The 17,701-nt window shown below is 44.4% G+C and overlaps 1 protein-coding gene across 1 annotated transcript; it reads right to left on the reverse strand.

The window, feature by feature from the left end:
* Window positions 1-4,126: 4,126 nt before the first annotated feature.
* On the reverse strand, window positions 4,127-17,377 carry LOC129839412 (zinc finger protein ZFP2-like). Its single transcript, XM_055906850.1, has 2 exons — window positions 16,689-17,377; window positions 4,127-5,958 (listed from the first exon to the last, which is right to left on the reverse strand). Exons 1-2 carry the CDS (start codon window positions 17,080-17,082, stop codon window positions 4,766-4,768), a joined length of 1,587 nt encoding a protein of 528 aa, XP_055762825.1. The 5' UTR covers window positions 17,083-17,377; the 3' UTR covers window positions 4,127-4,765.
* Between the last annotated feature and the right edge of the window lie 324 nt (window positions 17,378-17,701).

A 17,701-nucleotide genomic window follows, 5' to 3' on the forward strand; every position in this document is an offset into this window, starting at 1 on the left:
CTAGCACCACTAGGGGAGGCTGTTGATACCTAGCACTACCTATTATGCTTGCTAGCACCACTCGGGAGGCTGTTGATATCTAGCACTACCTATTATGCTTGCTAGCACCACTGGGGAGGCTGTTGACACATAGCACTACCTATTATACTTGCTAGCACCACTCGGGAGGCTGTTGATACCTACCACTACCTATTATGCTTGCTAGCGCCACTCGGGAGGCTGTTGACACCTAGCACTACCTATTATACTTGCTAGAGCCACTGGGGAGGCTGTTGATACCTAGCACTACCTATTATACTTGCTAGCACCACTCGGGAGGCTGTTGATACCTAGCACTACCTATTATACTTGCTAGCACCACTCGGGAGGCTGTTGATACCTAGCACTACCTATTATGCTTGCTAGCGCCACTCGGGAGGCTGTTGACACCTAGCACTACCTATTATACTTGCTAGCACCACTGGGGAGGCTGTTGATACCTAGCACTACCTATTATACTTGCTAGCGCCACTCTGGAGGCTGTTGATCCCTAGCACTACCTATTATGCTTGCTAGCACCACTCGGGAGGCTGTTGAGACCAAGAACTACCTATTATACTTGCTAGCACAACTCGGGAGGCTGTCTTGCTCCCAGACAGGCTTAATAACTGTTTTGCTCGCTTTGAGGACAATACAGTGCCACTGACACGGCCCGCTACCAAAACCTGCGGGCTCTCCTTCACTGCAGCCGAGGTGAGTAAAACATTTAAACGTGTTAACCCTCGCAAGGCTGCAGGCCCAGACGGCATTCCCAGCCGCGTCCTCAGAGCATGCGCAGACCAGCTGGCTGGTGTGTTTACGGACATATTCAATCAATCCTTATCCCAGTCTGCTGTTCCCACATGCTTCAAGAGGGCAACCATTGTTCCTGTTCAGAAGAAAGCTAAGGTAACTGAGCTAAACGACTACCGCCCCGTAGCACTCACTTCCGTCATCATGAAGTGCTTTGAGAGACTAGTCAAGGACCATATCACCTCCACCCTACCGGACACCCTAGACCCACTCCAATTTGCTTACCAACCCAATAGGTCCACAGACGACGCAATCGCAACCACACTGCCCTAACCCATCTGGACAGGAGGAATACCTATGTGAGAATGCTGTTCATCGACTACAGCTCAGCATTTAACACCATAGTACCCTCCAAACTCGTCATCAAGCTCGAGAGCCTGGGTCTCGACCCCGCCCTGTGCAACTGGGTCCTGGACTTCCTGACGGGCCGCACCCAGGTGGTGAGGGTAGGTAACAACATCTCCACCCCGCTGATCCTCAACACTGGGGCCCCACAAGGGTGCGTTCTGAGCCCTCTCCTGTACTCCCTGTTCACCCACGACTGCGTGGCCATGCACGCCTCCAACTCAATCATCAAGTTTGCGGATGACACTACAGTGGTAGGCTTGATTACCAACAACGACGAGACGGCCTACAGGGAGGAGGTGAGGGCCCTCGGAGTGTGGTGTCAGGAAAATAACCTCACACTCAACGTCAACAAAACAAAGGAGATGATTGTGGACTTCAGGAAACAGCAGAGGGAGCACCCCCCTATCCACATCGATGGGTCAGTAGTGGAGAAGGTGGAAAGTTTTAAGTTCCTCGGTGTACACATCACGGACAAACTGAATTGGTCCACCCACACAGACAGCATTGTGAAGAAGGCGCAGCAGCGCCTCTTCAACCACAGGAGGCTGAAGAAATTCGGCTTGTCACCAAAAGCACTCACAAACTTCTACAGATGCACAATCGAGAGCATCCTGTCGGGCTGTATCACCGCCTGGTACGGCAACTGCTCCGCCCACAACCGTAAGGCTCTCCAGAGGGTAGTGAGGTCTGCACAACGCATCACCGGGGACAAACTACCTGCCCTCCAGGACACCTACACCACCCGATGTCACAGGAAGGCCATAAAGATCATCAAGGACAACAACCACCCAAGCCACTGCCTGTTCACCCCGCTATCATCCAGAAGGCAAGGTCAGTACAGGTGCATCAAAGCAGGGACCGAGAGACTGAAAAACAGCTTCTATCTCAAGGCCATCAGACTGTTAAACAGCCACCACTAACATTTAGCGGCCGCTGCCAACATACTGACTCAACTCCAGCCACTTTAATAATGGGAATTGATGGAAATGATGTAAACATGTACCACTAGCCACTTTAAACAATGCCACTTAATATAATGTTTACATACCCTACATTACTCATCTCATATGTATTTACTGTACTCTATATCATCTACTGCATCTTGCCATCTTTATGTAATACATGTATCACTAGCCACTTTAAACTATGCCGCTTTATGTTTACATACCCTACATTACTCATCTCATATATACTGTACTCTATACCATCTACTGCATCTTGCATATGCTGTTCTGTACCATCACTCATTCATATATCTTTATGTACATATTCTTTATCCCTTTACACTTGTGTGTATAAGGTAGTAGTTGTGGAATTGTTAGGTTAGATTACTTGTTGGTTATTACTGCATTGTCGGAACTAGAAGCACAAGCATTTCGCTACACTCACATTAACATCTGCTAACCATGTGTATGTGACAAATAAAATGTGATTTGATTTGATACCTAGCACTACCTATTATACTTGCTAGCGCCTCTCGGGAGTCTGTTGATACCTAGCACTACCTATTATACTTGCTAGCACCACTGGGGAGGGTGTTGATACCTAGAACTACCTATTATACTTGCTAGCACCACTCGGGAGGCTGTTGATACCTAGCACTACCTATTATACCTGCTAGCGCCTCTCGGGAGGCTGTTGATACCTAGCACTACCTATTATGCTTGCTAGCGCCACTCGGGAGGCTGTTGATACCTAGCACTACCTATTATACTTGCTGGCGCCACACGAAAGCGAAGCTAGCGTGGTTATCCACATGTTTTACCAATAGTATAAACGCCCGTTACCTGCAAGCTCTTCCTCAACAACAATGCAGTCTTCAATATCAAAAGTAAAGAAATTTTTAAAAAAATGCAGGGACCCAAGACTAAAGATTCTATTTTAACAAACCAAACATAAATCTTAAACTCGCATGGTGCAGCTGAGTTGTGGGTGTCAGAAATAATGTCGCTATTTTTACAGCAGCAATTCTGATAAATAAGTTGTAGCTGTGGCGAGGGCTTGACCTCTCACTGGCCAATGAAAACATGTTCCCAAACCTTTTCATGTGGTTGCATCAAGTTGTGTATTTACGGTGTTTGATGCTGTGTTGTCATAACCTCTGGGAGGAGAGCATAGATGTTTATCCTGGGAGATTCCATGCCAGCGGAGCCTGGAAATATTTCTCAGAACAATCCGAGATATCAAAAATATTTTCAGGCTAGGCTGCTGTGTGTGTGTGAATGCGTAATGTGTGGTTAGTCAAGAAGCTCCCGACGAACAGTTTTTGTGCTGACATTGCTTCCTGAGGCAGTTTGGAACTTGGTAGTGAGTGTTGCAACCGAGGATAAACGATTTTTATGTGCTACGCGCTTCAGCACTCAGCGGTCCCATTCTGTAAGCTTGTGTGGCCTACCACTTCGCGGCTGAGCCATTGTTGCTCCTAGACGTTTCCACTTCACAATAACAGCACTTACAGTTGACCGGGGCAGCTCAAGTAGGGCAGAAATTTGACAAACTGACTTGTTGGAAAGGTGCCATCCTATGACAGTGCCACGTTGAAAGTCAATGAGCTCTTCAGTAAGGCCATCCTACTGCCAATGTTTGTCTATGGAGATTGCATGGTTGTGTGCTCGATTTTATACACCTGTCAGCAATGGGGGTGGCTGATTTAGCCGAATGTAAACTTAAGTTAACATAAAATGTATTGGTTCTGCAATGTTGGGAATCCTATAAGGTGTGGAGACCATCAATTTCAACTTAATTTAGAAGAAATAGGTAATTATTTAAGAAAGGTGCAAGGGTGGCAATATGTTTATCTGCAACTGTATCCAATTAAATTAATTTAGCAATATTTAAATCATATATCAAAACCAATTCAAGAGGTTTCAAGGCTGGAATCAAGAAATGCAAAATTCCATTAATCTATATTACAACTTAATAGACTATCAAATCAAACTTTATTAGTCACATGCGCCAAATACAACAGGTGTAGACCTTACAGTGAAATACTTACTTACAAGCCCTAACCAACAATGCAGTTTAAAAAAATAAATAAAATACAAATAAGAAATCAAAGTAACAAGCTGCCTCACTATGGAAACAGGAGATAGACTCCTGTTACTATACTGTGGTACTGTATAGACTAGACTCCTGTTACTATACTGTGGTACTGTATAGACTAGACCCCTGTTACTATACTGTGGTACTGTATAGACTAGAGTCCTGTCCAGGGGAAGTACTGTACATCAAGATGCCTCACTAAAGAACCAGGAGATAGACTCCTGTTACTATACTGTGGTAATGTATAGACTAGAGTCCTGTACAGAAACAGGAGATAGGCTCCTGTTACTATGAGCTGTTCTGGATCAGACAAGCCAAGGCTCCTGCAAGGCTACTTACTTACTATCGTGGAAAATTATGCACCTGCGCTGTATGAGCCTGAAACCTGTACACTTGTATACAAAATATCAATGTACATCATTTTTTTTTTTTTTATCTCATTTTAGAAACAAAACAAACATTTTTTTAAGTAAACCTATTTTGTTTTAGACTTCATATAAACAATATGATTTCATGTGGTATGTACAAAAACACAAATGCTCAGTCAAAAACACAAGTCAGAACAAAGCCTCTCTATTCTCTCATGTGCTTTCAGGTCCTCTGACTGGGAAAATGTCTTTCCACAATGAGAGCAGTGGTATGTTGTCTCCTCCTGTGTATGTATTCTTTCATGCTTATTCAGATGCCTTAACCTGTTAAATGTCTTTCCGCACAGGGAGCAGTGATACGTCTTATCCCCTCCTGTGTGTGTCCTCTCATGCCTTGTCAGACCCCCTAACTTTGTAAAACTCTTTCCACACAGGGAGCATTGGTAGGGCTTTTCTTGTGGGTGTGTCCTCTCATGCTGTTTCAGGTTCACTAAACCCCTAAAATTCTTTCCACACTGGGAACATTGATAAGGCTTCTCTCCTGTGTGTATTCGCTCATGAGTTTTCATGTTTACTAACCAGGTAAAAGTCATTCCACAGTGGGAGCAGTGGTAAGGCTTCTCTCCTGTATGTATTCTCCCATGTAATTTCATGGACTTTAACTGGGTAAATCTCTTTCCACACATGGTGCATTGGTACGGTTTTTCTCCTGTGTGTGTCCTCTCATGCATTTTCAAAGTGCCTAACCATCTAAAACTCTTTCCACACTGGGAACAGTGATACGGCTTCTCTCCTGTGTGTATTCTCTTATGCTGTTTCAGGCTCACTAAACCCCTAAAACTCTTTCTACACTGAGAGCATTGGTAAGGCTTCTCTCCTGTGTGTGTCCTCTTGTGCCGATTTAGGTTCCCTAACTGGGTAAAATTCTTTCCACAGTGGGAACATTGGAAAGGATTTTCTCCAGTGTGTATTCTCTCATGCGTTTTAAGGCTCCCTAACCAGGTAAAAGTCATTCTACATTTGGAGCAGTGGTAAGGCTTCTCTCCAGAGTGTATTCTCTTATGTATTAATAGGTACCCTAATTCGTTAAAACTTTTTCCACAATGGGAGCATTGGAAAGGTTTTTCTCCTGTGTGTGTCCTCTCATGCCTATTCAGGTGATATAACCAAAGAAAACCTTTTCCACACTGGGAACATTGGAAAGTCTTTTTTCCTGTGTGTGTCCTCTCATGTTTCTTCAGGCTCCCTAACTTTGTAAAACTCTTTCCACAGTGGGAGCAGTGATGTCCTCCTGTTGCTTTGGGCATCTCTGGGTCTGATTCCCCTGAAGGACTCTTCCTGCTGTCAGAGGGAGAGTCTGGTCTCTCTCCTGTCAAAGACAAACAGAGTATCTAGTTACTTAGTTGTCTACTGTGCTGTACTGTGTGGCCAAACTTGTGAAACATATGAGTCTATGTTTGGTTCAGATTTGTTCTTGTTTTGGGGGAGTTCATTAAAATCAAGACCCAGTTTCATCACCGCCCTCTCCTGACACTGAAACCCCAGAGACTTGCACTTTCTCCGGGTGTGCGGTTTTGTCTGGGGACGCTAAAATGAACATTCGAGACCATCAAGCTACTACGCTCGGAGATAGTTGTCATTTCAACTGAGGTAGTGGCTACAATTCAGACCTGAATACAAGAGGTTTCTGATACTTTCAAAGCAGATTGAACTAATTTGTGATACGAGACTGTGCCTGTTATTGCCTCACTCAAAACAACAGTTCCACACCATGATGATCGCAGCACTTTACACCTGACGACCTCTCTGGGGGCTGACGTGAATCGCTGCTGATCTGATAAAGGTGCAGGAGAGCTGTGTGAGCTTAGAGGGGGTTTCTTGCAGTAATATCCTGAGAACGATATTACATTTTGGGCCAATACCGATATCCAATATTTTCCTTGCCCAAAAAACGATACCGATTACCGATATGTAAAATTTTAGCAGTCTTTTAAGCATTCTAGTACAGTTAAATAGTTAACACACACGGATGCAGCGGTCTAAACCACTGCATCTCAGTGCAAGAGGCATCACTACAGTCCATGGTCTGAATCCAGGCTGTATCCAGGCTGTATGATTGGGAGGCCCACAGGAGTTGTCTGTTATTGGTGTAGAGCGGACGACAAAGCAGAGGGATCCAACATGTGGATAGGAAGATATAAATTATCATTATAACTGGAAAATATTCATTTAAAATCAAGCAATTTTACAACTTTAGCTCTCTAAGTCATGCCAGTAGGATACAGTAGGTTGTATCTCTGTAGGTCATGCCAGTAGGCTGAAGTAGGTTGTAACTCTCTAGGTCATGCCAGTAGGCTGAAGTAGGTTGTAACTCTCTAGGTCATGACAGTAGGCTACAGTAGGTTGTAACTCTCTAGGTCATGCCAGTAGGTTACAGTAGGTTGTATCTCTCTAGGTCATGCCAGTAGGCTACAGTAGGTTGTATCTCTCTAGGCCATGCCAGTAGGCTACAGTAGGTTGTAACTCTCTAGGTCATGCCAGCAGGCTACAGTAGGTTGTATCTCTCTAGGTCATGCCAGTAGGCTACAGTAGGTTGTATCTCTCTAGGTCATGCCAATAGATTACAATAGGTTGTATCTCTCTAGGTCATGCCAGTAGGATACAGTAGGTTATATCTCTCTAGGTCATGCCAGTAGGTTACAGTAGGTTGTAACGCTCTAGGTCAGGCCAGTAGGTTACAGTAGGTTGTATCTCTCTAGGTCATGCCAGTAGGTTACAGTAGGTTGTATCTCTCTAGGTCATGCCAATAGATTACAATAGGTTGTATCTCTCTAGGTCATGCCAGTAGGATACAGTAGGTTATATCTCTCTAGGTCATGCCAGTAGGTTACAGTAGGTTGTAACGCTCTAGGTCAGGCCAGTAGGTTACAGTAGGTTGTATCTCTCTAGGTCATGCCAGTAGGTTACAGTAGGTTGTATCTCTCTAGGTCATGCCAGTAGGCTACAGTAGGTTGTAACTCTCTAGGTCATGCCAGTAGGCTACAGTAGGTTGTAACTCTCTAGGTCATGCCAGTAGGCTACAGTAGGTTGTATCTCTCTAGGTAATGCCAGAAGGTTACAGTAGGTTGTATCTCGCCTAGATCATGCCAGTAGGTTACAGTAGGTTGTAACTCTCTAGGTCATGCCAGAAGGTTAGAGTAGGTTGTAACTCTCTAGGTCATGCCAGTAGGTTACAGTAGGTTGTATCTCTCTAGGTCATGCCAGTAGGCTACAGTAGGTTGTAACTCTCTAGGTCATGCCAGTAGGCTACAGTAGGTTGTAACTCTCTAGGTCATGCCAGTAGGCTACAGTAGGTTGTATCTCTCTAGGTCATGCCAGTAGGTTACAGTAGGTTGTATCTCTCTAGGTCATGCCAGTAGGCTACAGTGGGTTGTATCTCTCTAGGTAATGCCAGAAGGTTACAGTAGGTTGTATCTCGCCTAGATCATGCCAGTAGGTTACAGTAGGTTGTAACTCTCTAGGTCATGCCAGAAGGTTAGAGTAGGTTGTAACTCTCTAGGTCATGCCAGTAGGTTACAGTAGGTTGTATCTCTCTAGGTCATGCCAGTAGGCTACAGTAGGTTGTAACTCTCTAGGTCATGCCAGTAGGCTACAATAGGTTGTAACTCTCTAGGTCATGCCAGTAGGCTACAGTAGGTTGTAACTCTCTAGGTCATGCCAGTAGGTTACAGTAGGTTGTATCTCTCTAGGTCATGCCAGTAGGCTACAGTAGGTTGTATCTCTCTAGGTCATGCCAGTAGGCTACAGTAGGTTGTATCCAAGTGGTTGTATCTCTCTAGGTCATGCCAGTAGGTTCCAGTAGGTTGTATCTCTCTAGGTCATGCCAGTAGTCTACAGTAGGTTGTAACTCTCTAGGTCAAGCCAGTAGGTTACAGTAGGTTGTATCTCTCTAGGTCATGCCAGTAGGTTCCAGTAGGTTGTATCTCTCTAGGTCATGCCAGTAGGCTACAGTAGGTTGTAACTCTCTAGGTCATGCCAGTAGGTTACAGTAGGTTGTATCTCTCTAGGTCATGCCAGTAGGCTACAGTAGGTTGTATCTCTCTAGGTCATGCCAGTAGGCTACAGTAGGTTGTAACTCTCTAGGTCATGCCAGCAGGCTACAGTAGGTTGTATCTCTCTAGGTCATGCCAGTAGGCTACAGTAGGTTGTATCTCTCTAGGTCATGCCAATAGATTACAATAGGTTGTATCTCTCTAGGTCATGCCAGTAGGATACAGTAGGTTATATCTCTCTAGGTCATGCCAGTAGGTTACAGTAGGTTGTAACGCTCTAGGTCAGGCCAGTAGGTTACAGTAGGTTGTATCTCTCTAGGTCATGCCAGTAGGTTACAGTAGGTTGTATCTCTCTAGGTCATGCCAGTAGGCTACAGTAGGTTGTAACTCTCTAGGTCATGCCAGTAGGCTACAGTAGGTTGTAACTCTCTAGGTCATGCCAGTAGGCTACAGTAGGTTGTATCTCTCTAGGTCATGCCAGTAGGCTACAGTAGGTTGTAACTCTCTAGGTCAAGCCAGTAGGTTACAGTAGGTTGTATCTCTCTAGGTCATGCCAGTAGGCTACAGTAGGTTGTAACTCTCTAGGTCATGCCAGTAGGCTACAGTAGGTTGTAACTCTCTAGGTCAGGCCAGTAGGTTACAGTAGGTTGTATCTCTCTAGGTCATGCCAGTAGGCTACAGTAGATTGTATCTCTCTAGGTAATGCCAGAAGGTTACAGTAGGTTGTATCTCGCCTAGATCATGCCAGTAGGTTACAGTAGGTTGTAACTCTCTAGGTAATGCCAGAAGGTTAAAGTAGGTTGTAACTCTCTAGGTCATGCCAGTAGGTTACAGTAGGTTGTATCTCTCTAGGTCATGCCAGTAGGCTACAGTAGGTTGTAACTCTCTAGGTCATGCCAGTAGGCTACAATAGGTTGTAACTCTCTAGGTCACGCCAGTAGGTTACAGTAGGTTTTATCTCTCTAGGTCATGCAAGTAGGTTACAGTAGGTTGTATCTCTCTAGGTCATGCCAGTAGGCTACAGTAGGTTGTATCTCTCTAGGTCATGCCAGTAGGCTACAGTAGGTTGTATCCAAGTGGTTGTATCTCTCTAGGTCATGCCAGTAGGTTCCAGTAGGTTGTATCTCTCTAGGTCATGCCAGTAGTCTACAGTAGGTTGTAACTCTCTAGGTCAAGCCAGTAGGTTACAGTAGGTTGTAACTCTAGGTCATGCCAGTAGACTATAGTAGGTTATATCTCTCTTGGTCATGCCAGTAGGTTACAGTACGTTGTATCTCTCTAGGTCATGCCAGTAGGTTACCGTAGGTTGTATCTCTCTAGGTCATGCCAGTAGGTTACAGTAGGTTATATCTCTCTAGGTTATGCCAGTAGGTTACAGTAGGTTGTATCTTTCTAGGTCATGCCAGTAGGCTACAGTTGGTTGTAGCTCTCTAGGTCATGCCAGTAGGTTACAGTAGGTTGTATCCAAGTGGTTGTATTGCTCTAGGTCATGCCAGTAGGCTACAGTAAATTGTATCTTTCTAGGTCATGCCAGTAGGTTCCAGTAGGTTGTATCTCTCTAGGTCATGCCAGTAGGCTACAGTAGGTTGTAACTCTCTAGGTCATGCCAGTAGGTTACAGTAGGTTGTATCTCTCTAGGTCATGCCAGTAGGCTACAGTAGGTTGTATCTCTCTAGGTCATGCCAGTAGGCTACAGTAGGTTGTAACTCTCTAGGTCATGCCAGCAGGCTACAGTAGGTTGTATCTCTCTAGGTCATGCCAGTAGGCTACAGTAGGTTGTATCTCTCTAGGTCATGCCAATAGATTACAATAGGTTGTATCTCTCTAGGTCATGCCAGTAGGATACAGTAGGTTATATCTCTCTAGGTCATGCCAGTAGGTTACAGTAGGTTGTAACGCTCTAGGTCAGGCCAGTAGGTTACAGTAGGTTGTATCTCTCTAGGTCATGCCAGTAGGTTACAGTAGGTTGTATCTCTCTAGGTCATGCCAGTAGGCTACAGTAGGTTGTAACTCTCTAGGTCATGCCAGTAGGCTACAGTAGGTTGTAACTCTCTAGGTCATGCCAGTAGGCTACAGTAGGTTGTATCTCTCTAGGTCATGCCAGTAGGTTGTAACTCTCTAGGTCAAGCCAGTAGGTTACAGTAGGTTGTATCTCTCTAGGTCATGCCAGTAGGCTACAGTAGGTTGTAACTCTCTAGGTCATGCCAGTAGGCTACAGTAAGTTGTAACTCTCTAGGTCATGCCAGTAGGTTACAGTAGGTTGTATCTCTCTAGGTCAGGCCAGTAGGTTACAGTAGGTTGTATCTCTCTAGGTCATGCCAGTAGGCTACAGTAGATTGTATCTCTCTAGGTAATGCCAGAAGGTTACAGTAGGTTGTATCTCGCCTAGATCATGCCAGTAGGTTACAGTAGGTTGTAACTCTCTAGGTAATGCCAGAAGGTTAAAGTAGGTTGTAACTCTCTAGGTCATGCCAGTAGGTTACAGTAGGTTGTATCTCTCTAGGTCATGCCAGTAGGCTACAGTAGGTTGTAACTCTCTAGGTCATGCCAGTAGGCTACAATAGGTTGTAACTCTCTAGGTCACGCCAGTAGGTTACAGTAGGTTTTATCTCTCTAGGTCATGCAAGTAGGTTACAGTAGGTTGTATCTCTCTAGGTCATGCCAGTAGTCTACAGTAGGTTGTATCTCTCTAGGTCATGCCAGTAGGCTACAGTAGGTTGTATCCAAGTGGTTGTATCTCTCTAGGTCATGCCAGTAGGTTCCAGTAGGTTGTATCTCTCTAGGTCATGCCAGTAGTCTACAGTAGGTTGTAACTCTCTAGGTCAAGCCAGTAAGTTACAGTAGGTTGTATCTCTCTAGGTCATGCCAGTAGGTTCCAGTAGGTTGTATCTCTCTAGGTCATGCCAGTAGGCTACAGTAGGTTGTAACTCTCTAGGTCAAGCCAGTAGGTTACAGTAGGTTGTATCTCTCTAGGTCATGCCAGTAGGCTACAGTAGGTTGTAACTCTCTAGGTCATGCCAGTAGGTTGTATCTCTCTAGGTCATGCCAGTAGCATACAGTAGGTTATATCCAAGTGGTTTTATCTCTCTAGGTCATGCCAGTAGGTTACAGTAGGTTGTATCTCTCTAGGTCATGCCAGTAGGTTACAGTAGGTTGTAACTCTCTAGGTCATGCCAGTAGGTTACAGTAGTTTTATCTCTCTAGGTCATGCCAGGAGGCTACAGTAGGTTGTAACTCTCTAGGTCATGCCAGTAGGCTACAGTAGGTTGTATCTCTCTAGGACATGCCAGTAGGCTACAGTAGGTTGTAACTCTCTAGGTCAAGCCAGTAGGTTACAGTAGGTTGTATCTCTCTAGGTCATGCCAGTAGGCTACAGTAGGTTGTAACTCTCTAGGTCAAGCCAGTAGGTTACAGTAGGTTGTATCTCTCTAGGTCATGCCAGTAGGCTACAGTAGGTTGTAACTCTCTAGGTCATGCCAGTAGGCTACAGTAGGTTGTAACTCTCTAGGTCATGCCAGTAGGTTACAGTAGGTTGTATCTCTCTAGGTCATGCCAGTAGGTTACAGTAGGTTGTATCTCTCTAGGTCATGCCAGTAGGCTACAGTAGGTTGTAACTCTCTAGGTCATGCCAGTAGGCTACAGTAGGTTGTAACTCTCTAGGTCATGCCAGTAGGCTACAGTAGGTTGTAACTCTCTAGGTCATGCCAGTAGGTTACAGTAGGTTGTATCTCTCTAGGTCATGCCAGTAGGCTACAGTAGGTTGTATCTCTCTAGGTCATGCCAGTAGGCTACAGTAGGTTGTATCCAAGTGGTTGTATCTCTCTAGGTCATGCCAGTAGGTTCCAGTAGGTTGTATCTCTCTAGGTCATGCCAGTAGTCTACAGTAGGTTGTAACTCTCTAGGTCAAGCCAGTAGGTTACAGTAGGTTGTATCTCTCTAGGTCATGCCAGTAGGTTCCAGTAGGTTGTATCTCTCTAGGTCATGCCAGTAGGCTACAGTAGGTTGTAACTCTCTAGGTCAAGCCAGTAGGTTACAGTAGGTTGTATCTCTCTAGGTCATGCCAGTAGCATACAGTAGGTTATATCCAAGTGGTTTTATCTCTCTAGGTCATGCCAGTAGGTTACAGTAGGTTGTAACGCTCTAGGTCATGCCAGTAGGTTACAGTAGGTTGTATCTCTCTAGGTCATGCCAGTATGTTACAGTAGGTTGTAACTCTCTAGGTCATGCCAGTAGGTTACAGTAGTTTTATCTCTCTAGGTCATGCCAGGAGGCTACAGTAGGTTGTAACTCTCTAGGACATGCCAGTAGGCTACAGTAGGTTGTATCTCTCTAGGACATGCCAGTAGGCTACAGTAGATTGTAACTCTCTAGGTCAAGCCAGTAGGTTACAGTAGGTTGTATCTCTCTAGGTCATGCCAGTAGGCTACAGTAGGTTGTAACTCTCTAGGACATGCCAGTAGGCTACAGTAGGTTGTAACTCTCTAGGTCAAGCCAGTAGGTTACAGTAGGTTGTATCTCTCTAGGTCAAGCCAGTAGGTTACAGTAGGTTGTATCTCTCTAGGTCATGCCAGTAGGCTACAGTAGGTTGTAACTCTCTAGGTCAAGCCAGTAGGTTACAGTAGGTTGTATCTCTCTAGGTCATGCCAGTAGGCTACAGTAGGTTGTAACTCTCTAGGTCATGCCAGTAGGCTACAGTAGGTTGTAACTCTAGGTCATGCCAGTAGGTTACAGTAGGTTGTATCTCTCTAGGTCATGCCAGTAGGTTACAGTAGGTTGTATCTCTCTAGGTCATGCCAGTAGGCTACAGTAGGTTGTAACTCTCTAGGTCATGCCAGTAGGCTAGAGTAGGTTGTAACTCTCTAGGTCATAGCAGTAGGCTACAGTAGGTTGTAACTCTCTAGGTCATGCCAGTAGGTTACAGTAGGTTGTATCTCTCTAGGTCATGCCAGTAGGCTACAGTAGGTTGTAACTCTCTAGGTCATGCCAGTAGGTTACAGTAGGTTGTATCTCTCTAGGTCATGCCAGTAGGCTACAGTAGGTTGTATCTCTATAGGTCATGCCAGTAGGCTACAGTAGGTTGTATCCAAGTGGTTGTATCTCTCTAGGTCATGCCAGTAGGTTCCAGTAGGTTGTATCTCTCTAGGTCATGCCAGTAGTCTACAGTAGGTTGTAACTCTCTAGGTCAAGCCAGTAGGTTACAGTAGGTTGTATCTCTCTAGGTCATGCCAGTAGGTTCCAGTAGGTTGTATCTCTCTAGGTCATGCCAGTAGGCTACAGTAGGTTGTAACTCTCTAGGTCAAGCCAGTAGGTTACAGTAGGTTGTATCTCTCTAGGTCATGCCAGTAGCATACAGTAGGTTATATCCAAGTGGTTTTATCTCTCTAGGTCATGCCAGTAGGTTACAGTAGGTTGTAACGCTCTAGGTCATGCCAGTAGGTTACAGTAGGTTGTATCTCTCTAGGCCATGCCAGTATGTTACAGTAGGTTGTAACTCTCTAGGTCATGCCAGTAGGTTACAGTAGTTTTATCTCTCTAGGTCATGCCAGGAGGCTACAGTAGGTTGTAACTCTCTAGGACATGCCAGTAGGCTACAGTAGGTTGTATCTCTCTAGGACATGCCAGTAGGCTACAGTAGATTGTAACTCTCTAGGTCAAGCCAGTAGGTTACAGTAGGTTGTATCTCTCTAGGTCATGCCAGTAGGCTACAGTAGGTTGTAACTCTCTAGGTCAAGCCAGAGGCTACAGTAGGTTGTATCTCTCTAGGTCATGCCAGTAGGTTACAGTAGGTTGTATCTCTCTAGGTCATGCCAGTAGCATACAGTAGGTTGTATCTCTCTAGGTCATGCCAGTAGGCTACAGTAGGTTGTAACTCTCTAGGTCATGCCAGTAGGTTACAGTAGATTGTATCTCTCTAGGTCATGCCAGTAGGCTACAGTAGGTTGTATCTCTCTAGGTCATGCCAGTAGGCTACAGTAGGTTGTATCCAAGTGGTTGTATCTCTCTAGGTCATGCCAGTAGGTTCCAGTAGGTTGTATCTCTCTAGGTCATGCCAGTAGGCTACAGTAGGTTGTATCTCTCTAGGTCATGCCAGTAGGCTACAGTTGGTTGTATCTCTCTAGGTCATGGCAGTAGGCTACAGTAGGTTTTATCTCTCTAGGACATGCCAGTAGGCTACAGTAGGTTGAATCCAAGTGGAAACAATTATCAACACAGTGTGGAAAGTGTCGAATTTGGTCAACAACAAAATGAATGGCTTATTTGCTGGGTGAGGTTTACTTGATCTAATATAAGTTTCATAATGCTTAAGTTGTTATGTGGACACAGACAACTTTTATTTTATTTTATTTAATGATTTATTTATTTCACCTTTATTTAACCAGGTAGGCAAGTTGAGAACACATTCTAATTTACAATTGCGACCTGGCCAAGATAAAGCAAAGCATGGAGTAAAACAAACATACAGTCAATAATACAGTAGAAAAATAAGTCTACATACAATGTGAGCAAGTGAGGTGAGATAAGGGAGGTAAAGGCAAAAAAAGGCCATGGTGGCGAAGTAAATACAATATAGCAAGTGAAACACTGGAATGGTTGATTTGAAGTGGAAGAATGTGCAAAGTAGAGATAGAAATAATGGGGTGCAAAGGAGCAAATAAATAAATAAATAAATACAGTAGGGAAAGAGGTAGTTGTTTGGGCTAAATTATAGATGGGCTATGTACAGGTGCAGTAATCTATTAGCTGCTCTGACAGCTGGTGCTTAAAGCTAGTGAGGGACATAAGTGTTTCCAGTTTCAGAGATTTTTGTAGTTTGTTCCAGTCATTGGCAGCAGAGAACTGGAAGGAGAGGCGGCCAAAGGAAGAATTGGTTTTGGGGGAGACCAGAGAGATATACCTGCTGGAGTGTGTGCTACAGGTGGGTGCTGCTATGATGACCAGCGAGCTGAGATAAGGGGGGACTTTACCAAGCAGGGTCTTGTAGATGACCTGGAGCCAGTGGGTTTGGTGACGAGTATGAAGCGAGGGCCAGCCAACGAGAGCGTACAGGTCGCAGTGGTGGGTAGTATATGGAGCTTTGGTGACAAAACGGATGGCACTGTGATAGACTGCATCTAATTTATTGAGTAGGGTATTGGAGGCTATTTTGTAAATGACATCACCGAAGTCGAGGATTGGTAGGATGGTCAGTTTTACAAGGGTATGTTTGGCAGCATGAGTGAAGGATGCTTTGTTGCGGAATAGGAAGCCAATTCTAGATTTAACTTTGGATTGGAGATGTTTGATGTGAGTCTGGAAGGAGAGTTTACAGTCTAACCAGACACCTAGGTATTTGTAGTTGTCCACATATTCTAAGTCAGAGCCGTCCAGAGTAGTGATGTTGGACAGGCAGCGATCGGTTGAAGAACATGCATTTAGTTTTACTTGTATTTAAGAGCAATTGGAAGCCACGGAAGGAGGGTTGTATGGCATTGAAGCTCGCCTGGAGGGTAATAAAAACACTATAGGAGTTGTCTCCAGATCGCTATGCATATTCATGCTAGTAGCTTAGTATCTCTCCATTGAATACAGGCGGTTGACCACAACAACCCTCATAGAATATAAACAATAGAATTCAATAATAAAATGAATCCACCAATCCAAAGAAAGGATAGGCGGGAGCTAGACAACCCGCAGTGAAGCTTTGTGGACAACGACCTCCCTTTGTTAGGGCAGAGAGACATCTTGTCAGTATATCCATATTCTTTGGTGTAGCCAACCCAACTCTCACATGGCACTATTGGGGGGCCCGGTGTGTAGTAAATCATCACTACATGAAAATCACTACATGCCGTGTCCCTCAGTCTGCGGTCAGCAGATAGACCCTTCTCAAATATATATGTTAAGTCACTTTTTGGAAACGGAACGGAGAAAACAAGGGGTAGCTTGCTCTCTACTTCGTCTGATACTACACATATCAGTCATCATCCCAGGGCCCTCCGTTGATGAGGTATTGAGGAGACAACCCCCTAATATTCAAAGTTAAAAACACATTTAAGGCGGTACTTACTGGTGTTAATCAGATCCCCGTTCTCCACCTCTTCATCTTTCAATGTGACAGTAATCTCCCCTTCCTTCTTCACTCCAAAAACTGCATCCTCCTCTTTCCCTTCCTCCTCTTCTTTTACTGTAACATCTTCCTCTTCTTTTACTGTAACATCCTCCTCTTCTTTTACTGTAACATCCTCCTCCTCTTTCAATCTGAACGCCTCTTCCTCTTCTTTCACTGAAACGTCTTTCTCTTCTTCTTTCACTGTAACAGCCTCAACCTCTACTTCTTGTTTTACTGTGACATCCTCCTCTTCCTTCTCCTCTTTCACGACAATGTTCAACCCCAGAGCTTCTTCCTCCGTCCAGCAGACCACCTCTTCTTTAGCAGAAGGGGAGTAGTTTAGGGAGCTCATGTTCGGGGATGTTAGCTAGGTAGCTATCATTAGCGACTAGGCTAATGCTAACTTAACCAGCCAGCTCCTATAGCTGACTAATACAAAATAACGTAATATTAAATTAAATAGGTTAACAAGTAGATACGACAGACGTGTGTCTAAAACACAGTAGCTAATATAGACCGAAAGCGTATAAATAGCTTGAATCTTTCGGCTATGTTGGCTAGCAAGCTACCGAGGTAGTTGACGAGCTGTTTATAAAGAACCGTCCACTAGATTAAACGTCACGCTGGCAGCATCGCGTGAAAGACGCACATCGCCGTCTGCTGACTGGAGTGGGAAACGCAGTTGAGGATCATATTTTATTTTCAGACAAAGATTCTTTTAAATGGACTTAATTAAATAAAACTATTATATTGAGACATACTAAGACAGGAATGTGTTGATTGATTAGTGCGAATATATATTTTTTTTACTACAGCACATTTAAGGCAGTTTCATTAAGTCAAACTAAATCTAAATAAGTAGCTCGCTACTGTAGGTCTATACTGCTCCTACATGGTGTAACAATACATCATGTAGATGTATATAATGAACAGACTAGGTCTATAATGCTCCTATGTGGTGTAACAGTACA

This window comes from Salvelinus fontinalis, chromosome 40 (genome assembly GCF_029448725.1).
Source record: "Salvelinus fontinalis isolate EN_2023a chromosome 40, ASM2944872v1, whole genome shotgun sequence".
NCBI lineage: Eukaryota > Metazoa > Chordata > Actinopteri > Salmoniformes > Salmonidae > Salvelinus > Salvelinus fontinalis.